Raw genomic sequence first — 26,858 nt, forward strand, 5'->3', positions numbered from 1 at the left:
CATATATACTAGATTTTCATTATCCCTTCATTGGCTGTAGGGCTCTTAGGTTGTTTCCATTTCCCAGCTATTGTGAAAAGAACAGCAATGAACATGCCTGTGTGTGATTTCAGGGATGACCACTTGGTACTGGATAATCAGTTGGGGGTGGGGGAATCTCCTCTAGGGAAGACTATTTCTCCCACTCTCAGCATCCCTTAGTTGGCTGCAGTTCTTCTTCTGGGCTTGGGGACCTTGAGATTTTCTCCTTTCCACATAAGTGCATCATTGCTTTGGCCTCTACACCTATAATCTGTCTGAGCTTTATGTCTCAAGCAGTGGGATACAAATTATGACCCACGAGAATATGCTAAACTCATAATACCCTTTTTGAGTTTTCTAATTCATATAGCAAAAGCTTAGAGAATATGTATGGAAATGGATTTTAAAAGTGTGGCAAAATGGGGAAAGTATCATCAAACTAGATCAAACTGTATGTATTTATATGGACCAATTAATTGATAGTGGATTTTAAGTTTCATGTTCCAGGTTAGCTTTTAAAATTTGATTAGTCATCTAAAATAAGAATGAAAAAATGCCCATCTGAGAATAAGCTGGAGATGCCTGATAGCCCATGGCCTAATATTGATGGAAGAAATCAGAGGCTTAGGGAAATTAAAATGTTAGAATAGGTTTGTATAATGTAATCTCCCACAATGGAGTATCTAGAAGACCTGTCCTCCACTGTCACTCTAAGAAATAGATCTGTGAAAGAGTCCCAGCTACCTAATGATCTCTGTCATTATCTTTCTTCGTATTTCAGAACTCAAAATAGGGATCATAGATGCTAAACTGAACCGTTTAAATGCAGTTATCTCTAAATAGACCCTAGAGTAGCAAGGATTAAGTAGCAACACTAAACCCCTGGTGGCTAGATGTATTATATACTTACCATAATGGACACCATAGGCAGAGAACTACACAACTTTCTGACTCATATAGACTTTTATCCTTGGTTAATTAATCAGAGTGTTGCCAGAAGTGGAATGAATTGGAAATCTTTTAAGTAGTTCTTCAATCTAAATAAGAAGTCCACCAGTCACCCAAACTAATCCCAGGATTATTCCCCCAGTCCTAGAAGCATAATAGACATGGGATAGATATACGTGCTCAGAAGATAGAATAGGCCCATACTGCACTGTTGGCCTATAGAATGGGGCCTATTGTAATTTAAAGACCAAGTGGAAGGCATTATAAATACTTCTACCAGAGAAAACAATTATCAAAGATCTGCTGACGTGTTTGCTAAGTGTGACTAGAATATAGAATGGGTACTATAGAACTATTGAAAAGGAACTAGCATCCATATATGAGTGAGTACATACCATGTTTCTCTTTTTGTGACTAGATTACCTCATTCAGGATGGTTTCTTCAAGTTCCACCCATTTGCCTGTGAATTTCAAGATTCCAATGTCATTTTTTTTTCTTAAGAGTAGTATTCCATTGTGTCGATGTGCCACATCTTCTTTATCCATTCTTCATTTGAGGGGCATCTAGGTTGCTTCCAGGTTCTTGCTATTACAAATAATGCTGCTATGAACATAGTTGAACAGATGTCTTGGTTGCATGGATGTGGATCATTTGGGTATATGCCTAAGAGGGGGATTGCCTAGTCCTGTGGCAGATTGATTCCCCCTGAACATGGGTCTCAGTTAGAAGGCCTGGACAGTCTAAGGGACCTCTGACAGTGGAACCAGAATTTATCTCTGGTGCACAAAAGGACTTTGGGAGTACATTCCCCATGGAGGGATACTTCCTTAGCCTAGAGGCAGGAGGGAGGGCCTAGTCCCTACTCCAAATGACTTAACAGATTTTGCTGATCCCTCCTGGAAAGAATAACCCTACATGTGGAGTGGAGGAGGGGGAGGAGGGTGGTCAGGGGGCATGGAGGGTGGGAGGGAGGGAAGGAGAGAAGGAGGGAGGGAGGGAAAGGGAACTGGAATGGATATGTAAAATAAGAAAAATAAATAAACTGACTATATGAAAAATGGAAAAAATGTGTATGTGTGTGTGTGTGTGTGTGTGTGTGTGTGTGTGTGTGTGTGTGTGTGTGTTTTAAAGGCATATTTGCTATGACCTGACCTCTGGTAAAACTGAAGTCAGCCTGACCCTCAGGCATGTACAATAATTATAGAAATTTGTGCTAACCTACATTGTTCTGCTTCTGTAACCACAAGGCTTTCTGCTCCCCAAACAAACAGAAACACCATGGAACTGTGCCCTATTATTATTTAAAATTCATATCCTTCCATGCTTGCTAATAGCCATTATAGCTATGTCAACAGGATTACCAAACTCTTGTTTTTTACCACTATAAACCTCTGGCTAACCCAGCTTGGGGCTTTCTTTTTAGAATAGTAGTCATAGGAGTGTGTACCCCAGGCCAGATCTGGGTGACTCAATAGAAACTTCAAATTCATAGAGAGCTAGTCCTGGTCTTCTTCTCTTGGGTGAGAACAACCTGACTACAACAATATTAAGCAGACATTTATGTTTCCTTTTTCCTATTCCTTTGCCATGTAAAATAACATTGATTAAGATAGTATTCATAGTTAAGTATTATTAAATCTATATTATCATATTTGAGTTTATGAAATACTAAAAGACTACATTTTCCTCAAAAGACATTGTCTTTTATTATTGTAAAGTAGTAGGTAGTTGGTTATGATCACGTTATTGTCTTTATTTGGAAATTTAGTTAGGACAAAGAAGTACAGTGGAGTGTCAAGTTGACATAAGCTAGATATGTGACAGCCTCCAAATGAAAATACTTCGTTTTGCCTGAGAAGGGTATTTCATTTGAGGGATACCCAGAATACACTGGTCTATAGGCATGTCTGTGTGAGAGTGTCTTAATTGATAATTGATATAGGAAGGCCTAGATTATTGTGGGCAGCCCCATCCCTAGACAGGTGGTCCTGGTGTGTAGAGATGTCCATGGACAGCACTGTAACCAGAGACTCATGCCACTAGAGGCAGTTCATACCTGGCATTGCTTGGAGAGCCAGGAACCAGAGGATGGACAGCCCAGAGACCTAGGATAGAGCCAAACATGACAAAAAGATGTCATGAAGTGATTCCTAATGATTCTCTACTATACTCATAGATGGGAGTCTAGAACAGTCATTGGTTGGCCATTCCCACAATTCTGTGCAGTCTTTACCTCAGCACATCTTTCAGGCAGGGCAAATTGTAGATCAAAGGTTTTACCGCTGGGTTGGCATCCCAACCCCTTCACTGGAAGCTTTGCCTGGTACAGATCATGGTCAGTTCAGGCTCCATATCCCCTGTTACTAGGAGTCTTCACTAGGCTCACTCTCATAGATTCCTGGGAGTTTCCATTGCACTAGGTTTCTACCTCATCCCCCCAAAAGCCCCCTATCAGAGTCATCTCTCCCAGTATTCTCTCCCTCCATCCACTCACCTGATCCCTCCTATTCCTATGCCCAGGGGCTGGTCACTGGGAGTCTGACTATGCCCTAGTGAGTATATGGGCAACACAACACAAGAGTTGGGGGCAGACCTTGGAGGCCTGGGTGAGTGTGATCAGGGTGCATTAGTGAAATTCCCAAATAATCAGTAAAAAATATTTGTTGGAAAAAAGAATGCTAAATATAAGTATATGAGTGAGACAGAAAGCAGTGTTCATAGATTTCAGCTTCAAGATCTTGCTTGACCTCCTGCCCTGACTTCTCTCAGTGATGGACTGTGACATGGAAGTATAAACCAAATAAATCCTTTCTTCTAAACTGTTTTTGGTCAGTGTTGTAATTATAGCAACAGAACTCTAACTAGAATAGATGGCTAATATTGATTTCCTGACTGGATCTGTGTGGGTCTGTCAGAACATTTCCTAGAAGGATTACCTGGGATGGGAAGAGCCTCCCTGAAATCAGCGGACACCATTCTCCCGTTACCCAACCATTCAGAGTTCCAGGGGGAGAGCAGCACTGCTTGTCTCCTTGACTTTGTTTCTGCTGGTATGTGCCATTTATCCCAGGGTCCTTGTTGCTGCTGCTGCTGCCATGCTTTTATGCCGTAAAAACACAGCTTCTTGGCTTTCTAATGGGGACTGAACACCAGCAGCTCTGTGTGAATCTACAGGGCATTTGGTACCAAATTAGGACTGATGAGGCATCCAGCCTCATGGACTGAGCAAATTCTATATTCTCGACTGCTTTTTTATGCCATCAACCATTATTAAACAAGCCAGGTGATACAGCATAAGCCAATCAAACAATTGCCCCTTTGTGATATATGTATTTACTCTATTAGCTCTGCTCTTCTAGAGAACCTATACTAATCAGAGAAGGTAGGTTCGGGTTAAAAGAAGGAAAAATATCATGATGAAAGTCCGTTATTGGTATAAAATGTATCAACAAAAATTGAAAAGAAAGTCTTACTTGCATCCATAGAATTAATGAGTCTTTTTTTTTTTTCTCCTGTATCTTATTAGTGAGGGATTTGTAAAGAATTGCTTTATTACCACACTGAAAATGAATCTTTTGGTGACCTCTGCTGGTTGCAAGTGTATCATTATGTGAGCCTTGGTTTGCCACCTCTATTTCTTCTCTCCAGCCTTGAAAAACAGAATGTGTATTCACTGTAAAGTTTCCCATACAGCAATTTTTCTTCATTTATCACTCTGAACTCAAAATTTCATTTTACTTTTAGACTGCTAATACTTTGTATGATGTACGAGTTTAATTTTGACAATGTCTAAAGATGTTTATCCAACATCTGTATCTATTTTTAGTGAAATGTTCAGGATGGAAATGTAATAAATTACTGTAACTCCATGTTTTCCTGAAATTTTATTTCACTTTGCCATCCCTACCTTGACTTTTGTCATATGTTATTAGTTTAATATTGTTTCACCTAGGGTTCTCTAGAGGAACAGATTTATTGGAGTGGAGTATGAGAGTAGTCCAGCAATGAATGTCTCCCAATGGAAAGGCCAATGGTCTTGTTTTGTTTTGTTTGTATCAGTCTGTGAGACAAGCTATCTCAGCAATCCAACTCTGGTGCTGCTGGTCTTTAGTCTATGCTAGAATCCTGAAGAAACAGATTCTAATATCAATGAAGGAATGCCTCAGTAACAGGACAGATGAACTTTCCAGCCACAGAGGGAACGAGGAGATAAGAAATCAAAAACTTCCTTCTTTAATACCCTTCTCTGCAGACTGCCACCACAATATTTGGGGTGGGTCCCCTGACCTGACCTCAAATGATCCAGATTTATAGGGGGTATTCCCACTTGAAATGATCTAATAAATAAAAACACTCCACAGGTGTGCCCAGCTCTTGGTTTTTAGTTGATTATCAAGATATAGCCAATGCAAACATATTGTAATAAGCTTAACATTTTTATACATAATACCAGTCTTTCATTCTAGCTTCTTACACTTTACATCATTATCTAAAGCTTATCCACCCCCAGGAATTCCTTTAAAAAGGGTTCTTGGAAACAACTTCCTAGACTTTCATCACACAGCTGGAAAAATAAAAATAAGTGAATTAATTAAATAATTTTGGGCATGATGTCTTAAAGTTCACACCTTTATCTGTAAGACTTTTTTTTTTACTTTTGCATTTATATATAGTAAATTAGATTTTAGAGTAAAGCAGGATAGGTCAACTAACCTAGTTTTAATAGACCTGGATGAACTTTATGTCTTACTAAAGAAAGCTATGGATCTCCAGGACATGTTTTTCCAAACTATTGCCCACAGCATTTTGTGTCATTATTTGTATGATCACATAATTTGAACATCTGATGAGCATTTCTTAGTCATTACAAGTAGGAGAAATGTAATATACAGCTGAGGACTTTTGTCAGATTCAGTAAGGTCCACCTGCATCCTATTGAGGTTAGCAAAAATAAAATGAGATAAATAAAATCAAGGTTTAAAGTTTCATACAAAACAATCTAATTAAATACAATTTCAGTCTTTGGCTAAAGGAATTAAGTTACTAAGTCTATAATTTTATGGTTTTGACCTGCCTACTGGATCTTTGACCCCCATCTCTGGCCTCTGCTAGAGGTGAGTCTGGAACCAGTCCTGATTGAATCCCCACACACACCCTTCCCTGGGAACTCCCTGGATTGGCCCAAATCTCACTCCCTCCGCCCAGGGAGAGCACTCCTGCGGCTCTGACACACAACCACCCCTACTCTGCTAAGAGCCTGCCCTCCCCTTACCTTGTGACCAACCTAGCCCACTGTACCACCACTCTGGTTGAGCACTGGAACAGAGAGTGGATCCAACAATCCTGCCATCTTCAGGGAACTTCCTGGCCTGCAGCTGCTCTAAGCACACTAGACCTGACTATCCACATGGGACCACCCTGAATCTCTGCCTTGCTGATCTCTTACCCCCACCACCCAGTCCTCTGCTGGAGTTCTGGGCCCTTTCCAGAGATAAGCCTATCCCCCATGGGACCATCCTGAATCCCTGCTGGATCTTTGACCCCCTTCGCCAGGCCTATGCTGGAGCCTGATCTTTGACCCCCATCACCAGGTCCCTGCCTGAGGATAGACTTCCTAGAGATCTTGGACAACCCAGACTTACAGGCATCGAACCTCTGACCCACCTAAGCCCACCTGAGGAATACCATAGAAAGAGAGAGAGACCCCACCTACACCTACTGGAAGAAGCTATAGGAAGACTGCAATACAAAAAAACACCTTACAATAGAAACACAAGCAAGAAACTGCCAGAAGCTAGGGACTCCACACCAACAAGACCTAAACACCCCAAAGCAGATGAAGCAGAGGAGAATGACTTAAAAATATCTTTATAAAAATGATAGAGTCCTACAAAGACAATGTGAGAAAATCCCTTAAAGAAATAGAAAAAAATCACAGAAAAAAATAGAAGAAATTAACAAATCTCTTAAAGGAAGTATGGAAAGCCCAAAAAAAAATTAAACAGGTGAAGGAAACAGTTCAGGACTTGAAAACTGAAATAGAGACAATAGAAAAACTGGGCAAATGATCAGGAACTACAGACACAAGCATAACTAACAGAAGATAAACTAGAGGAAATAAATTAATCAAAGAAAATTGTAAATCCAACAAATCCTTAACACAAAATATTCAGGAAATGTAGGACACTGTGAAAAGGCCAAACCTAAGAATAATAGGCATAGAAGAAGGGGAGGAAGCCCAGATCAAAGGTACAGAAAACATATTCAACAAAATCATTGAGGAAAACTTTCCCAATCAGGAGAAGGACATGCCCATGAAAGTATAAGAACACCAACTAGGCTGGACCAAATTAAAAAGACCCCTTGGCACATAATAATCAAAATTCCTAATACAGAATGAGGAAAAAATATTGAGAGCAGTGAAGCAAAAAGGCCAACTAGCATATCAAGGCAGAGCTATCAAAATTACACCTGACTTCTCCATGGCCAGAAAGTCCTGGATAGATGTACCACAAGTACTAAGAGTTCACCAATGCCAGCCCAAGCTACTACACCCAGCAAAACTCTCACTCACTATAGATGGAGAAAACAAGATATTTAATGACAAAGCCAGATTTTCACAATATATATCTACAAATCCAGTCCTGCAAAAAGTTCTGGAAAGAAAACTCCAACCCAAGGAAGTTAACTATGCTCAAAAAGACATAGGCAATAGATAATCCCACTTCACCAGAACCCAAGGGTAAAGCAAGGCAAACAAATTCACAACACCGCTGCCAACAACAAATCTAAAACAAACAAGCATTAACAATCAATAGTTCCTACTTTCCCTCAACATTAATGGTCTTAACTCACCTATAAAATGACACAGGCTAATAAAATGGATACAAAGACAGAATCCATCCTTCTGCTGCATACAAGAAACCCATCTAAGCTTAAAAGATAGACATTACCTCAGGGTAAAGGGCTGTGAAAAGATCTTCCAATCAAATGGACCCAAGAAGCAAGCAGGTATGGTTATCCTACTATCTAACAAGTTGGACTTCAAACTAAAATCAATTAAAAGAGAAGAAGACAGTCATTTCCTATTGATCACAGGAGAAATCCATCAGCACAAAGTCTCAATTCTGAACATCTATGCCCCAAATACAAAGGCACCAACATTGGTAAAAGAAAAGCTACTAAAACTCAAAGTTCACATAAAACCTCACACACTTATAGTGGGAGACTTCAAAACCCCAGTCTCACCACTAGATAGAACCACAAGTCAGAAACTTAACAAAGAAATGAACAAACTAACAGAAGTTATGTCTCAATTGGGTTTCACATACATCTATAGAACATTCCATCCGAACACAAAAGAATATACCTTCTTCTCTGTTCCACATGGAACCTTCTCTAAAAATCTACCACATACTAGGTGACATAACAAACCTCAACAGATATAAAAAAATTTGGAATAGTCCCCTGTATCTTATCAGACCACCATGCTTTAAAGTTGGAATTCAACAACAACACAAATAGCAGAAACCCTACAAACTCATGGAAACTGAACAATGTGAAATTGCACCATACCTGGGTCAAAGAAGAAATGAAGGAAGAAATTAAGGACTTGCTAAAACTCAATGAGAATGAGGACACAACATACCCAAACTTTTGGGACACCTTGAAAGCAGTGCTATGAGGGAAGTTCATTCAAATGAAGAAACAGAAGACAGTCACATTAGAGAATTAACAGCACAACTGAACCCTTAGAACAAAAAGATGCTAACTCACCCTGGAGGAGTAGATGCCAGGAAAAAATTAATTATGAAATAGAAACCATGAAAGCAATACAAAGAATCAATGCAACCAAGAGTTGGTTTTTCAAGAAAATCAGCAGGATAGACAAACATGTATCAAGCCTAACCAAAAAGCAGACAGAAAACATGAAAATTAACAAAATTAGAAACAAAAGGGGACATAACATCGGACATTGAGGAAATCCAGACAACTTTCAGGTCATACTCTGAAAACCTGCACTCCACAAAATTTGAAAATTCAAAGGAAATTGACAAATTTCTGGATAACTATCACTTACCAAAATTAAATCAAGAATAGACAAACAACTTAAATACATCTTTAACCCCTAACAAAATACAAGTAGTCATCACAAGCCTTCCAACTAAACAAAGCCCAGGACCAGATGGCTTCAGTGCAGAATTCTACCAGAAATTCAAGCAAGAGATAATACCAACACTTCTCAAATTGATCCACACAATAGAAACAGAAGGTTCATTACCAAACTCTTTTTATGAGGTCACAATAACCTTGGTACCCAAGCCACACAAAGACACAACTAAGAAAGAAAACTACAGGTCAATATTCCTCATGAACATTGATGTAAAAATAAATAAATAAATAAATAAATAAATAAATAAACTCGATAAAATACTGGCAAACCAAATACAAGAATACATCAAAGAAATCATTCACCAAGTAGACTTCATCCATGGGTGGCAGGAATGGTTTAACATACAAAAATATATCAACATGATCCACCATATAAACAAACTGAACACGAAAATCCACATGATCATCTCTCTAGATGCTGAAAAAGCCTTTGACATAATTCAACACCTTTTCATGATAAAGGTCTTGGAGAGATCAAGAATAACAGGAACATAGCTAAACATAATAAAAGCAACATACAATAAACCAATAGCCAACATCAAACTGAATGGAGAGATGCTCTAAAATCAGGAACAAAACAAGGCTGCCTTCTCTCTCCATATCTCTTCAATATTGTACTTGAAGTTCTAGCTAAAGCAATAAGACAACAAAAAAAGGAGATCAATGGGATTCAAATTCGAATGGAAGGAGTCAAACTTTCACTATTTGCAGATGATATGATAGTTTACATAAGTGACCCAAAAATCTCTACCAGGGAACTCCTACAGCTGATCAACACCTTCAGCAAACTAGCAGGATACAAGATAAATTCAAAAAAATCAGTAGCCCTACTTCTTTCAGATGACAAAGGGGCTGAGAAAGAAATCAGACACACATCACCCTTTACAATAGCCACAAGCAACATAAAGTATCTTGGGGTAATGCTTGCCAAACAAGTGAAAGACCTATATAATAAGAACTTTGTGGCTCTAAAGAAAGAAATTAAAGAAGACGCCAGAAAATGGAAAGATCTCCCATGCTCTTGGATAGGTAAGATAAACATAGTAAAATTGGCAATCTTGCCAAAAGCAATCTACAGATTGCAATCCCTATTAAAATCCCAGCAAAATTCTTCAATGATCTTGAAAGGATAATAATCAACTTTATATGGAAAAACAAAAGATCCAGGATAGCCAAAACAACCCTGTACAATAAAGGAACTTCAGGAGGCATCACCATCCCCGACTTTAAGCTCTACTACAGAGCTATAGTTGTGAAAACAGCCTGGTAATGGCACAAAAATAGACAAGTAGAACAAGGAAATTGAGCAATGGAACTGAAAATCTTGACATTATCCCACACACCTATGAACACCTGATTTTTGACAAAACAGCTAAAAGTATACAATGGGAGGAGGAAAGCATCTTCAACAAATGGTGCTGGCACAACTGGATGATGGTATGTAGAAGACTGCAGATCTACCCATGTCTATTGCCATGCACAAAAGTATACTCCAAATGGATCAAACTTCAACATATATCCAGCCACACTGAACCTCTTAGAAAAGAAAATGGGAGGTACCCTTGAACAAATTGGTACAGGAGACCACTTCCTGAACATAACTCCAGTAGCATAGAGACTGAGATCAACAATTAATAAATGGGACCTCCTGAAACTTAGAAGCTTCTGTAAGGCAAAGGAAACAGTTAACAAGACCAAAGGCAGTCCACAGACTGGGAAAAGATCTTCACCAATCCTACATCTGACAGAGGTCTGATCTCCAAAATATAAAAAGAACTCAAGAAACTAGTCAACAAAACACCAAATAACCCTATTAAAAAATGGGGTACAAAACTGAATAGAGTACTCTCAATAGAGGCAATCAAAAAGGCTGAAATACGCTTTAAAAAGTGCTCAACATCCCTAGCTATCAGGGGAATGCAAGTCAAAACAACTTTGAGATACCATCTTACTCCTGCAAGAATGGCTAAAATTAGAAACACCAATGACAACTTATGCTGGAGAGGATGTAGAGAAAGGGGAACACTCTTCCACTCCTGGTGGGAGTGCAAACTCATACAGCCATTTTAGAGATCAGTATGGCGGTTCTTCAGCAAAATGGGAATCAGTCTACTACAGGACACGGCAATCCCACTCTTAGGCATATATCCAAATGATCCACATACATGCAACAAAGACATATGCTCAACTATGTTCATAGTAGCATTATTTGTAATAGCAAGAACCTAAGAAACTAAAGTATCCTAGATGCCCCTCAACTGAAGAATGGATAAAGAAGATGTGGCACGTCTACACAATGGAATACTACTCTGCAGAAAAAAAAAAAACGAATGGAATCTTGAAATTCATAGGCAAATGCATGGAACTTAAAGAAACAATCCTGAATGAGGTAACCCAGTCACAAAAAGAGGAACATGGTATGTACTCACTCATATATGGATTTTAGACATAGAGAAAAGGATCACCAGCCTGTAATTCACACTGTCAGAGAAACTAGGATACAAGGTAGAGATTGTATTCTAAGAGATTCATATAAGGTTCCCTCACAGAAGGGGAAAGGGACATGATCTCTAGAGCATATGGGGAATGGGGGGGGGGTAGTGAGTTGAGCGGGAACTAGGAGAAAGAGAAGGAGAGGAGAAGAAAGCATGTGAGACTAGGAAGATTGAGTCAAGGGAGGAATAGATGATAGAAAAGAGAAGGAGAGAGAGACAGAGAGAGAGACAGAGGGAGAGAGAGACACACAGAGAGAGAGAGAGAGACTATAAAAGAGAGAGCCATTATAGGTTTGAAGAGAAAACTAAACCTAGAGTAATGTCCAGAGTCCTACAAGTCTGACCCCAACTAACAATTTGAGCAACAGTGGAAAGGCTACCATAAATGCCCTTCATTGATAATGAGATCAACGACTAACTTATCCACCATCATGGAGCCCTCATCTAGTAGCTGATAGAAACAGAGGCAGACAACCACAACTAAACACTGAGCCGAACTAGAATCCAGATGCAGATAGGACGGACAAAACCAGGCTGCAGAAACACATAGAGACAGCTTACCTGAACAAGGAGGAGCTAAATGGCCCCCAGACTGATAGCTGGGAATCCAGCATGGGACTGACTCAGACCCCCTGAATATGGGTCTCAGCTAGAAGGCCTGAGCAGTCTAAGGGACCTCAGACAGTAAAACCAGGATATATTCCTGGTGCACAAAAGGACCTTTCAGACACATCCCCCATGGAGGGATACTCCCTTAACCTAGATTCAGGAAAGAAGGCCTAGGCCCTACTCCAAATGACTTGACAGATTTAGATGACCCCCCCTGGAGGGCATCACCCTACATGTGGAGTGGGGGGGATGGAAGGAGAATGTTGTGGGGGGGGCATGAGAGGGTGGGTGAGAAGGAAAGAAGGAGGAAGGGAGGGAGCAAAGCAGGTAAAGGGAACTGGGATCGATATGTAAAATAAAAAAAAATTAAAAATAATCTAAAAATTTTTTTATGGTTTTGAAAATAGAACTTCAACAAAAGTCTCTTGAGGGGAAAAACAGAGTAACAGAGACTGGAAGACAAAAGGAGAAAAAAAGTAAAGGATTGTTTAACTTAACCATGAGGAAATGCATAATAATACTTTACATGGAGAAAAGACTCTCAGCAAATTGGGATTTGTGTGTGATGGAGCTGGATTACTGAGAGATGGTACTGTAGCACTGGCTGTATCAGGATAATGCATGGTGTGAATAATGTCTGTCTCTCCTGCTATTGCTTGTTATATAAGTTAGTTCTCAGTGTGAGCACTATTGGCATTTAGGGGCAATTAATTCAGTGGGATAGACCATATTCATATAGTCATTCATTCTGTAATTCTAGTGAACTTTATTTTTCATGACTAAAAGCCGGAAAAATGTAATGTTTGCTTGGAAATTAAACCTAAGAATTTTTGTTGGATATATTAAAAATCATCTCCACTCATCTACTGATGGGAATGGCAAAATGTTTCCCCTAATTTTTAATTTAATTATCTCTTCCATGAGTCAGGCTAGGTCATGATTCAGTAGTTTGCCAAAGGTTCCCCTTTTCCTGTCAATATTAACTCTTAGCTTCAGACAATTTTTCTAAATAAATAATTATTATTCTACTGTTTCTTTGCCTTTTCATTATTAACTCCAATATATTCAGCAAATATTCTTATACTGGTCTTTAAAAACCTGAGAAAGTGAATGGTCTCTTTTCAAATAATATAAATAACTACACAAGCATAAATTATAAAACAAAAACTACTTCTGACCCTATATTAGCTGCTTCTGATCTTGAAGAAATCAAACAAAATAATATAAGATTTGGAAACATAATCCATTATTTATTATGTATGTATATGTCCTTTGCATTTTAGGGCTCTTAAAAATGTTTCAAAACTCATAGAAGCCTACAGTTGGACTCATTTCCAGGTGATGAAGAGTCAATTCATTATTCAGGAAGCAGAATTCCACTCTGTGTCATTGTGCTCCTAGAAAAGAAGTCATGTTAAGCACAAAAAAATGAAGAATGTCAATATAAAGAATAAGTTCAAAGCAATCAGTCAACATTATATACCACCAACTTTCTTGTGTACTTGAGTTATATTGGGTCAGGCATGAATTATCTCCTAAATAAGAAATGTATCTCTGTAAGTAAGTGAGTAGTAATAATAAATGCTATCTCTGGAATTATTTTTAATCATTCATGGATTCATAGCTACCTTTTATATTCTGAAATATGGTCAGTAATTAAGTTCTAAACAACAGAGAATAAGAACTAAACCTCTACTAAACAGTTTACTAGTCCATGGAGTATATCATATCTAAGTAAGTGTATCACCTATATAAATTTTGATTTAATTGAAGTGACTAATCTATAATGCAAAATTTAAACATTAATTTAATGCTAAATTTATTTAAAGTAATATGGCATGGGAAATCATCAAGCATAGTAAACAAACAAAAGCGACAAAGGAGATACAAGGTTTGTGTTTAAAGCATGCAGCTATATGTCTACTGATCCCAGTCAGCCTGTAGCCCTTTTCCTTCAGGCCTGGCTTTACTCTGAAGATTATTTCTAGAGTATAAAAAAAATGTGAATTGATTGGAGAATACATTTGAAATAGGAAAAATCACATAGCAAACAAATTATATGGTGTTCTGAATACATAAATATTGTTTCCATAATTGGCAAAACTTGAGACTTGTTGGTATTGTTGTTCAATGTGTGCCCCATGAGATAGGAGTAGAGATAGCTTATGGAACAGAATCCTCAATTTCTATCACATCTGAGAGAATTGGAAATAAAGGGAAAAACAAACAATATTTTCCAGGCTCAGAAACACATTTTGCCAAAAACTCCTGGTGTGCCAAGAATGAAAACACAACAGCAATACTTAGCTTGTTGACATAAAATTATGTTTACTGCTGGCCACTTCTTCAAGTGTGTAATGAACACATCTACAAAATCTCATTTTTATTTCACAACATTATTAAAGTAGTTACTCGGTGAACAATTAATGAAAATGTATGTTTTTGGAGACCATTATTAAATCTAAATTCTAACAATGGTCTGCTTGATACTTCAAGATATAGGTGTAAATTTGTTTCCATTTTAGTACCTTTGTATTTTAATTTAAAGGGAAATGTAGGAAAAGATGAGTTTAAAAAATAAAACAGATAAGGGACTCAGTGGTTGAAGTACCTTCTGCTCTTACAGAGGATCCAGATTTGTTCCCAGAACCTACATACTGGCTTACAATCCTCTATAATTCTAGTTCTGACTTCTGTGGCACTAGGCATGCATATAGTACACATACATAGATGGATAGAAAACATTTATACACATGAAATAAAAATAAATAAATCTTAGAGTTCATATAAGAGGAAGTAAAAGCAACACTTCCACCACTTCCTACTTTCATAGAATATAAAACATATTTTTCACTTTTCTTTACAAAAAATATATCTATTCACCAACTTTTTCATGGCTGCCTTTATCTCCTTGTTTCGCAATGTATAGATGATGGGGTTGAGTAAAGGAAATATCACAGTGTGAAACACAGATACCACTTTATCTAGAGAAAATGAGTCAAATGGACGAGCATAAATGTAGATGGATGGTCCAAACATTAGCACTACTATGGTGATGTGGGAATAGCAGGTAGATATGGCCCTGCTGGTGCTCTCACCTGAACTTGAGTGTTTCTTGAGCATGGCCAGAAGGAAGGCATAAGACATTAACAGAGCAATGAAGCACACCACAGAAATCAAGCCACTGCTAAAGATCATCACCAACTCCTCCCTGAAAGTATTGGCACAGGCAATCCGGACAACCTGTGTGATGTCACAAAAATAATTGTCCAACTCGTTGGGTCCACAAAATGGGAGTCGAACAATGAGAGCCACCTGTATTATAGAATGAATGAAGCCCCCTGTCCAGGAGAGAGCCACTAAAATACAACACAGACGTCGGTTCATGATGGTAGCATAATGGAGAGGACGGCAGATAGCAGCATAGCGGTCAAAGGCCATCACTGTGAGCAGGAACATCTCAGAGGCCCCAACAAAGTGCAGAAAGAAAAGCTGAGCAATGCACCCACCAAAGGAAATTATCTTCCTTTCCACAAAGAAGTCTACAAGCATTTTAGGTGCTGTGATAGAGGAGTACCAAATATCAAGAAAGGCTAGATTAGCCAGCAGGAAATACATGGGAGAACTCAGGTGGGGATCAAGCCTGACAGTACAGATAATAAGGATATTCACTGGAAGTATAAATAGATAGAAGGATAAAAATATAACGAACAGGACTAGCTGAACTTCTCGAGTCTGAGATAGACCAGTAAGAACAAACTCTGTCACTGTGGTATCATTTACAGGCTCCATTTCTTCAAATAAGTTTCCATTGTAGCTATGGAAAATAAAAGAAAATATAATTACTCCAAATAGTATTTAATTATAATTATATTACTTTTGTCAAAATTATAGCATATTCTTAACATTAAGTTATTGCATTGGGGGATTGGAAGATGGCTCATTGCTATTGCAGAAAATGTCAGTTCAGTTTCTACCACTCACAAGGCTGCTAATACTAATCTTTAATTTTATTCCCAGAGTATCCAACATTCTTTTCTGGTCTTCATGGGCATCAGATAGTCATGTTATGGATGGACATGCTTGCAAGCAAAAAAACAAGATACAGAAAGTAAATGATGATCTCATAAATTGGAAATACTGAAACTGTATGAAATATGTGAGGCACTTAAAAAACATACTACAGGACAGTGTCACATACCTGAAAGCCAAATATTGCTTTAAAATTTTTATTGCTGTAAAATTCTATTTTTTTACAAAATTCATTGGCAATTCTTTCTTCAAATATCTACCCTTCCTTTAAACACTCAGTTTTGTTAACAATGTGCTTACTGATTCTTGCAGTTGTCAAATATGGAAATGTAGCCTCTTCTCTCTAGATCATTTTTTCTGGGAAATCCTGCTAATTTGTAAAACTTAAGTACACTGATCTTTCAGTACTTTGTGGCTTTTAATTTGTTTAATTATTTTTAATTACAGGTATGTGTGTGTGTGTGTGTGTGTGTGTGTGTGTGTGCACATGCATGTGTGCATGTGTGTGTTTGCATATGCACATACTAGTGCCTGACTCTAATAATCTTCAGCTCCACCTAGAGCCAGAGTCATGGCTGTCTATGAAGAGCAGAGCATGGGTTCTGGGAATAGCTTATAGATCCCCAAACACCACTGAAATTTCTCCCCAACCTCCAGGACTTCGTTTTAATTTATATTTTTTAAAAAATCCTGCTGGGCATTGGTGGTGCACTCCTTCAATCCCAGCACTCGGAAGGCAGAAGCAGGTGAATCTCTGAGTTTGAGGCCAGCCTGCTCTACTGAGCTAGATCCAGGACAGGCTCCAAAATAATACAGAGGAACCCTGTCTCAAAAAAAAAAAAAATCCCATGATTTTATGTTCAGTGAATGAATAACAAAAAGTTTATTGCTTAAGCCTTGGTAAGGGGTAAACAGAAATTGAAGACAGGATGCAGGGTGTAAGTGTGAAAATATCACCACCCAACAAAATCTGTCATGTTGACCAGTCCTGGAAGGCATCACCCTACCTGTGAAGTGGGAGAGGGGAGGGGAGAGGAGGGTAGTTAGGGGGCATGGGAGGGTGGAAGAGAGGGAGGGAGGGAGGGAGGTAGAGGGAACTGGGATCGATATGTAAAATAAGACAAAGAAAGAAAGGAAGGGATGGAGGGAGGGAGAGAGGGAGGGAGGGAGGAAAGAAAATACCAACCCCCTCAAAACAAACAAAAATATCAAAAAATACTCAGACAAAACAAAGACGAAACAAACCCATGAAGAAACAAAAACAAAACAAAAAGACCTTGAAGTCTGCTTTATATTAGCCAACTACCCCTGGGCATGGAGCATGCCTGCAGTATAGTTAATATACCCAGTAGAGTTGAGTAGGTAGGGAGGTGAGGGGGATCTGTAATGAGTTGGGGAAGGAAAAAAAGACATGATCAAAATATATAATACAAAAAATTTAAATTAAAAATCCTCTGCCTGAAATCAAACCCTCTGTGCTTACCACCACATTCACTGTGAAGCTGATCCACTACTTCAGAAAAGGCAGGAGAAAAGATCAGTCGCCTGAGAAACAGGCATGCTTGCCATTGTAGCACACTGGATCATACTGATTACGTCTACCATTTCCAAGAGAAAGTAAGAATAAAATTATCCTAAAATCTTTGCTGAAGATTCAGTATTAAGTGCAACACTACTAAGAAGAAATCAAATATAAAGAAGACAGTCAAGCCAAAGTGTGATAGCACATGCTCATGATCCAAGCTCAGGGGGCTGGGGCAGAAATATCACAAGTTTGAAGACAGGCTGCCTCACATAGAGAGTAAAAGTCCAGCCTGTGCTACGAGCAAGAGGCAATCAACAGCAACAGCAACAAAAGAGATGGGGAGAGAAAATGAGACATCTGCTTTCTAAACACATGTCCTCTTTGAAGTAAGGTTCGGTCTCCGAAGGATTTCTCATCATCAACGGCCAGCTGTGACTATGGCGCTACTTGGGTTTCCTGATTTGCTATGTAGTATTGCATTCCCTCAGTTTTGCTTAACAAGAGTAAGTATGAAACACAAGTTAGAGTTTTATCAAACCATGTGGATGTGACTGGTTCTTATAGGCACTATGTACATTGTTAAAGAAATCTAATGTTTCTTCCTTTTAGCCTACTATGTCAATTTGTTCATAATTATAATAAGCAGGGTATGACTTTCAATGCTAGAGTGTCACTGTTTTAAAGAGAGCTAACAGGTGAGTACAAGAAGAAAGGCCAGAGCATTCCAGACAAAACAGAAATATTCAGAAAACTCAGTAGTGTGACACTGCTCAGACAAAAAGTACCTATCTTCATTCATGAGCAGCCCAGTGTCAGCCTCGGTGAGTTACAAATCATAGTGCAACCAAGAAGTTTAAAGTTCAGCTTAGAACAATTTAAATCAAAAGAAAAGTATTATTCCTGCTTTCAACACTAAGCCATCTTAAAACATGTTAACCTATTATGGCATATTTATGGAGATTTCATAAAGTAGTGGCTTCTCTTTACTTACCAGAAAAGGCAGTCCACCGCCTCCCTAAAATGACATAGCACATATATGTAATGATAGTATAATAACGAACTCATTGATAATCTCTGCTGAATGAACATTCTGACCATCAAGAAGATCTCCACAGAGAGCATCCAGCACATCCCAATACCCACTGTGGAGATTCTGCTCTTATGAAAGCAAATAAAAATGATTAATTTAGTAGTTCTTAATCAAATGACTTCTCTTTATTAAGGAAAGAAGAGGAATAGCTCAAAGAAATAAACACTGTTACAAGACCTTATGTTTTTTTAGCATTTTAATGGGAATTAGAATGCCCTTCTGATTGTTTGTATATCATCTAATTTCTCCTCTGGCCTGCTCTATGCTCTCCATCAAAGAAGTAGAGTAACTGTCAGTTGTCAAACTTGGAACTGATGAGTTGGTTCTGTAGACAAAGTACTTGCCACACACTTGTAAAGTCGGGAGTTTGCATCCACAGAACTCACATCAAAAGCAAGCAGGAATGGTAGCACCTGTAATTCCATCACTCAGGAGGCAGACATGGGAAGATATCTAGGGCGAGAAGATACCTAGGACAAGCCAGGATTGGTGAGCTCCAGATTCAGCAAAAGACCATGCCATAATAAAAAAAAAATTGACCAATGATATGCACAGTGGGAAAAGGCACTTGTCACCAAGACTGACAATCTGAGTTTAATCCCCAGAATACAGTTGGTAGATGAAAGAGACAACTCCTTCAAGTTATCCTGACTTCCATAAGATGAAAGTCATAGCACATGTGCACACATACACAAACACACACACACACACACACAGGAGACAGAAGGCAGAGAGATGCACACACAAAATAAATAAAGGTAAAACTAAATTTTAAAAAGTGAAGAGTGATCAAGTAGGATACCTGTTGCCAACTTCAGGCCTCCACATGCACATGCATACATCTGTACATGCATGTGCACCTTGGCATATTCAAACATGTATATAAATGTACACTATGCATATCATACATGCATACACATGCAAAAAAATTGACACAGGCAAAACAATGCAACAGAGAATAAGTCATGCATCTTGCTATAATAAAGTTAAGTTTTAATTGCTTCCATTATGTTTCATAATAAACTCCAGGAGATTGCTTAGTGAGCGTACATTTTAGGACTATCACTATTTAGGTGCTGTGTGAGGAAAAACTAGAGTGGAAGAAAGAAAGCTGTTCAATGGAAGACAGCAATAGCTATTTAGAAAAGTGAATATTTTGTTTAGAAAATATTTAGGAGACACAATTGGCAGGTTTTATAGGGGATTCAGCATTACTATTGTTATACTACCAAAGCTAATTGGACATTGATATCATAACAGAAATTTTATAAGATGTTATATTCTCTGTGTGCAAAACAAGGCTCATTTGGCAGCTTACCAAGACTATAATATAACTGGCCTAGATCTTGCTATAAAATATATTCATGCTCTGCCTTAGTCTAGGAAAGACTGGGCACTGTGCCAGTAAAAATCCATAGCCAGGAATCTTCATGTAATACTGAATCAGGCCATTTCTTCCATGGACTGCATGTGGAGGGTATTTCTTCTACTATTTATAACAAATTACTAGAAAGGTTGAAGAAGGGGAAATTTTTCTTCTTCCTGTATCCACTCAACTTTACTACCCAAATTTCTGGATAAAGCCCACCCCTTGTGAAAACACTTGGCAAGTGTCTCTTCTTTATTTAACCTTTAGGGATGTAGTACCTAGAGGATGCTTATAAAGACAACTAGGGGCGCAAAGTCCTTCCCCATAGGTGAGTGAGTTGTGAGACCTCCTCAAGGGAACCAGTGCTTTGGGGAAAAATTAGAGTCTACGCAGAAATTTGTCTTGCTAACAATGGTAAAACCCATTCATGTTGTTTGCATGGAATGTGAGGAGTCTATGATAGCCAAAATTGAGGCTAGAAAACAAACAAAAACAGAAAGAAAATTAAGTGCAATACTAATGAAGGAAAAGAAATCTACAAAAGAAAAATATGCAAAACCTGTTTTATTTTCTTAAAATAACATTATATTCCTATAGGTTACACACCTGACAATAGGTAGGTTAAAGTGTTACAAAAGGATAGAATATTAATAGCTTCTTTCCAGTGGCTTTTTTTCCTGAAAAATCCTCTTCAGAGGACAGAAGGTATACTTTCCTCTCAAACTTGCTGGTCACAGGGACAATGATGAAAGCAGGTAGTGTAATGTAATAGGAGACTTGTCTTTATAGTTCTAATAAATGTCTAAATGCCACCTGCAGATACACATACACTACAATATATACTTTTAATGTTTAAAAGCTTTTCAAGAAAATAAATTTGATCAACTGTGGGATAATGTACTGGGTGCCAAGTTCTCTAGTTTGGAGGACAGAACCTTGAGCAATAACTGAAATATTTGGAGTCACAGCGGGCACAGCCAACAAAATCTCTGAGGTTGAAAATACTTGTCAGTTAGCTGTCAACAGTTTCTCACTGTCATTATATAAAGAATTTTAACACTTGTGGGGGAGGAGTTAGAGATAAGGTTTTTCTGTGTAACATCCCTGGCTGCTGGCTGTTCTGAAACTTACTCTGTAGACCAGGCTGGCCTCAAACTCACAGAGATCCACATGTCTCTGCCTCCCAAGTGCTGGAATTAAAAGTGTGAGCCACTACCACCTGACTAAGATTTTAATAGACTTTTAAGGAAAACTTTATGTATAAATTTTAATGCTCTATGAAAACAAAGTTGTACTGAGAGTAAAATCCAGAATGGTAAATTAAGAATTATGTGATGATCATAAGGACAAATCATGGTGTGATCACTTCTGTCATTATACACAACACCTAAAGTAGTAATTTAAACTGATTTTCCTGTTCTTAGAATACTGAGCTTGCCTGTATTATTGTCTGAAACATTAGGAGAGAGTTACAAAAGCACATTCACTATACAAATGTGTTTGTAAAGACCTGGGAACCATAAATATTATTTTTTTAAAAAACAATAGCAGGAAATATTAAAATGCAAAACTTGCTGGATTTTGTATATACACAGCACATTGGTAGAAGAAAGCATTAGGACAAGGGCATTTCTGCTCCTAATCTGAGAACTGCTGAGGTTTCATCTGCTGCATTTACCTCAAACATACACATACACAAACATACAAATTAAAAATCAGAAAATCATTTTGTGAATAGAGATCTGTGTCTTTATTCTAACCACAACACAACCCTTGGATGAGTAACTTTGGTTATTCATTTATCTATCTCTGTCACAGTGAATCCATCTGTAGAATAGGATAATAATCATATCTACCTTAGAGACTTTATTACCAGAGTAATAAATGCATACATGTAAAATTTTTTAAATACCCAGCAAGTGGCTGAAGAGACAGCTCAACAGTTAAAAGTGCTTACTGCGCTTGCAGAGGAGTCAAGATCAGTTCCCGACACTCACACTAGAGAGCTCACACAACTCCAGCTTCTTCAGCCTCCATGAGCACCTACACTCATGTGCACATAACCCCACATAGACATTATACAGTATGTATATATGTATTAAAATAAGATAAAATAATTTTTAAATACCAGTATATACCTGAAACAAATTATTACTATCATTCCCCCTTTCTTTTTATTTCAATTTTAAGCAATAATTTATTCTTTGAAATCTTCATGCATATTTATTTCTTAATTTCTTATTTATTTTTATTGAAAATATTTTCAAAAATATATTCTGATCATATTTTCCTCTCCCTAAACTCCTCTCATAACCTCTCCCTACTTCCCCCACCCATCAAATTCCACATCAAATTCCACATTTTTCTTTTCAGGAAAAAAAAAAGGCAAATGAATAAAAATGTTAATTTTTAAAAGAAAAAATATAGGAAACACACACAAACATATGCATAAAAAAGCAAAAACAGAACCATAATATTCACAAAAAAAAATCAAAGTAAAAAAGTGATCAAACAAATCAATACGACACCAAAATAATCTACAAAAGTATCATTGAGTTTGTTCTCTGTTGGCTGTCTACTGCTGGGCTTAGGGTCTACTCTTGTGTGGTTAATATAACCAGAGAGATTCCATTAAAGAAGGCTAATTTGAATGTTTTCATTGAAATAGAAGTTTATCATTTTCTTCCCTCTTTTCCCTCCCTCTCTTCCCTCCCTCCCATCCCTCATAGCTACCCTCCCTCAAAACCCTCCCATGCCACTCACCACTCAAGCGATAACTTCCTTCACTGCTGTTAATAAACACACATATATACATTATTATATATGATTATGTACACTTGTGTATTTATATCCCCTTTTCTAAGTGAAGTTCAATATGGAAACCACCATGCACCCATGAGTTCTGAAATACTACCATTTGATGCCTGTTTATAGTTCTCTGTATGGAAATACTACCCTTATATATGAAAACTGACAGTCTAAAACTATCTTAAAAAGCAAATTAAGAATATTTGACTTGTAAACACCAGAACTTTCCAGTTTCTGAACCCATAGCCATATGTGACAGCTAATAATTTATTATTGCTCAATCCCTCAGCATCAGTCAGAAAGGCTTCTTTTCAAATGCCTGAAATTTTGCATAAATAATTTATAGAAAGCTCCATAGAGACAGTAACTGAACCCCCCAGAGCAACCATCTGCCTACACCTTCAATAGAGATTTTTAATAATCCAACTTTGATTCTGACAAACATATAATGGAAACTTGGCCCCATTAGGCCATAGAGCATGTCCCATGTCTACCTGGTGCTTGACATAATTCCTTGGACACAGGGTTGCTTGGGGTCCATACTTTGTGAAGGGGAATAGCAGATTAAATGGATTTCTGAAATTAGTAAATGAGTTTGAGAAAAATTTGCAAATACTTACAAACCTGTTTGTGAACTCATTTAGTCTCTCCTAATTTTATTTATATCCTAGGATTTTCATTTACTACAATATTGGTTCAAGCAAATATATTTGATTTTTTTTCCTATTTATATTCAAAGGTGTTAGTGCTACTGACTCTAGTACCTTCAAATATAACACCACAGACACCACCTCACCCAGTTCTTTATGCAAGGCTTTCTTTAGGTTTTCTGCTTCATAGTTCTGGTCTCCCATGATTTTAAGTTATTTCTATCAATATATTTGTGCTGTCTAAAAATTAAAATGATTTATATAAATATTGTAACAGTATTTTCCACCTACCAACTACTTTGCCAGCTTGGGTATGTTCAGAGCCTATGAATATCAGGTGGGAGACTCCTCTCCTCACATCCACAGAGAAGGCTACATTGTCTATAATTTGGCATTTATCAGCTCTTGCCCTGATATGACGATATGCTAACTAACATCATGTGATGTAACCCTGAAAATCAATTCTCTGGAGTCTAGAGATAGCCAAAGAGGAAGAAAACACCAAGGGAGTAATTTAAAAGTTGGTGCATGGTTCATTGTGGAGAATAGAAATACATTTTCCTCACAGAACTAAGAAAAATGGCTAATATCCCAGGGCTTGGGTGGCACTGTTACAATGCATATGATAGTCTTTATTATAGTTTTGGTTGTGAGCCTAGCATTTCACAGATGAGCCATCCCTCTAGCCCTCTGATAATCTTTCTTCTTCCTCTCTGCCAACAGACTTCTTCACCTGAAAAAATGGAAATATGTCCAAATACAATCTTAAGACTGCATAAATCATTTTAAAACCATAAATTTTTATTATTTTATTATATTTCATTTATTTATATATGTGGGTACATGCATGCATAGCACACAGAAATCAGAGTACAACTTGCAGGAGTTTTCTCCTTCTCCTTCCACCATGTGGGTCCAAGAGTTTTCAGCAAGTGTCTGTACCCACTAAGTCATCTTCACAGCCTTTACCCATGGTTTTGATGAAATCATATTACTGAATACTAATATGCACAGTATTTCTAATTTTATTCAATGTTTCTACATATATAAAATAACTATCTACATCTCAGACATCATTGTAGGCACAAGGAATACAATGCCTGGGAAAACAAGAATAGTCTATAAATTGAACTACAACTCTCGACTAGCTATGAAAAGTAAGTGTCTGCATCTGTCACATATAAATAAAAGGTTTAAACCAAAAACTCACATTCTACAGGTACAGGCTGTGGATTAGAAAATAAAAGGGTAGTTACAAAAGAGCAGAAGTTTATGATGTAGAATAACGTAATATGTATATTTCATATGTGTCCTTATATATACACACATACAAAATACTAGTGAATATCTGATTAAATTCTATTTGCTACATGTACAATACTACTTGCCACAGACTACTTGCCACATGACTTTCTTACAGTTAGAAAATTAAATTTTCTATGATAGAACCATGGGATTTTAACTCAGTTTTATTCTGTCAAACAGATCTTAATCTGACTCTTTTGAAAATTATTTTCACAGTATTACTTATTTGAAGTTGAACTAAGATAAAGTAATCAGCATGAGATTGATAAAAGGAAATGAAGAATGAAAAAAGAAAACAGAAAGACATATACTTGACAGAAGACAATACATTTACAAATGTTCTACACAAAAGTGTAAGTTTGAGGTCACACTCTCACGCACCTAGTACAGGAGTCCCGATTCCCAGTGCCTGCAGAGAAGATGCCACACCCATCCCCGACAGCCAAGCCCTCCAACCCCAAGAACCCGAGGGTCTTCTTTGATGTGGACATCGGTGGGAAGTGAGTTGGCAGAAACGTTTTAGAATTGTTTACAGATATTGTTCCCAAAACAGCAGATAGTGTTTGTGCCTTGTGTACAGGAGAAAAAGACACTGGATCCACAACTGGGAAAATTCTCCACTTTAAAGGATGTCCTTTTCACTGAATTATTAAAAAGTTTATGATTCAGGGTGGAGACTTCCCAAATCAGAATAGGACAGGTGGAGAAAGTATTTATGGTGAAAATGTTTAAGATGAAAATTTTCATTATCGGTTCTCAGTTCTTTATCACAACAGTTCCAACTCCTCATTTGGATGAGAAACATGTGGTATTTGGTCAAGTAATTAAAGGACTAGGTGTAGCAAGGATGCTTGAAAATGTCAAAGTGAATGGTGAAAAACCTGCCAGACTGTGTGTTATTGCAGAATGTGGAGAATTGAAAGAAGGGGATGACTGGGGAATATTCCCCAAAGATGGCTCTGGTGACAATCATCCAGATTTCCCTGAGGATGCTGATACAGGTTTAATATATGTAGATAAAATTTTATTAATAACTGAAGACTTAGAAAAAACATTGGAAATACTTTTTTCAAATCTCAGAACTGGGAGACGGTTATTAACAAATATGCAAAGGTTTTAAGATACATGGGTAGTTCAAAGGCAGAGATTGAGAAAGCAGATATATCTAAACTGCAACCTATAGCCTTAAGCTGTGTACTGAATATTGGTGCTTGTAAATTGAAGATGTTAAATTGGCAGAGAGCAATTGACAATTGTTTGGAGGCTCTTGAAATGGACACATCAAATACCAAAGCATTATACTGCAAAGCTCAAGGATGGCAAGGATTAAAAGAATATGATCAAGCACTGGCTGATCTTAAGAAGACACAGGAGATAGCCCCAGGAGATAAAACTATTTAGGCAGAATTGCTTAAAGCCAAACAAATGATAAAGGCACAGAAAGACAAAGAGAAGGTGGTGTATGCAAAAATGTTTGCTTAAAGAGAATTAAATTCTACTTAAATATTACACATTGATTATATAAAGGATAATGTAAGTTATTGTCTATATATGATCTGTCATGTGCTTTTCCCTTGATTGTCATCATTGTTTATATAGAAGTACTGGCATAGGTTTCGTCTTAATAAAGTTTTATGAAATGCAAAAAAAAAAAAGTATAAGCTTGATCAGATCAGAGGCTCATTCCTGATGCTAAGGCTGGAAGATTACAAGTCTAAGTCTAGTCAAGGCTACATAGTTCTAGACCAATCTAAGCTACAGAATTGGACTTGCTTTCAAAACACACATATACATGTGTATTAATTAATTTTAAAATTTAATATAAAGTCATCT

At 37.5% G+C, this 26,858-nt stretch overlaps 1 protein-coding gene and 1 pseudogene across 1 annotated transcript; one reads left to right on the forward strand and one right to left on the reverse strand.

Moving 5' to 3' along the window:
* Positions 1 to 15,096: 15,096 nt before the first annotated feature.
* Positions 15,097 to 16,038, reverse strand: LOC127216234 (olfactory receptor 734). Its single transcript, XM_051176859.1, has one exon. It carries the CDS (start codon positions 16,036 to 16,038, stop codon positions 15,097 to 15,099), a length of 942 nt encoding a protein of 313 aa, XP_051032816.1.
* A 9,393-nt stretch (positions 16,039 to 25,431) lies between these two features.
* LOC127216236 (peptidyl-prolyl cis-trans isomerase D-like) lies at positions 25,432 to 26,561 on the forward strand (annotated as a pseudogene).
* Positions 26,562 to 26,858: the final 297 nt, after the last annotated feature.

This window comes from Phodopus roborovskii, unplaced genomic scaffold, assembly GCF_943737965.1.
Source record: "Phodopus roborovskii unplaced genomic scaffold, PHOROB, whole genome shotgun sequence".
Lineage (NCBI taxonomy): Eukaryota > Metazoa > Chordata > Mammalia > Rodentia > Cricetidae > Phodopus > Phodopus roborovskii.

What these genes read in the sequence shown, in the direction of transcription:
- LOC127216234 (XM_051176859.1), bottom strand. Translation starts at nt 16,038, where the DNA reads ATGGAGCCTGTAAATGATACCACAGTGACAGAGTTTGTTCTTACTGGT.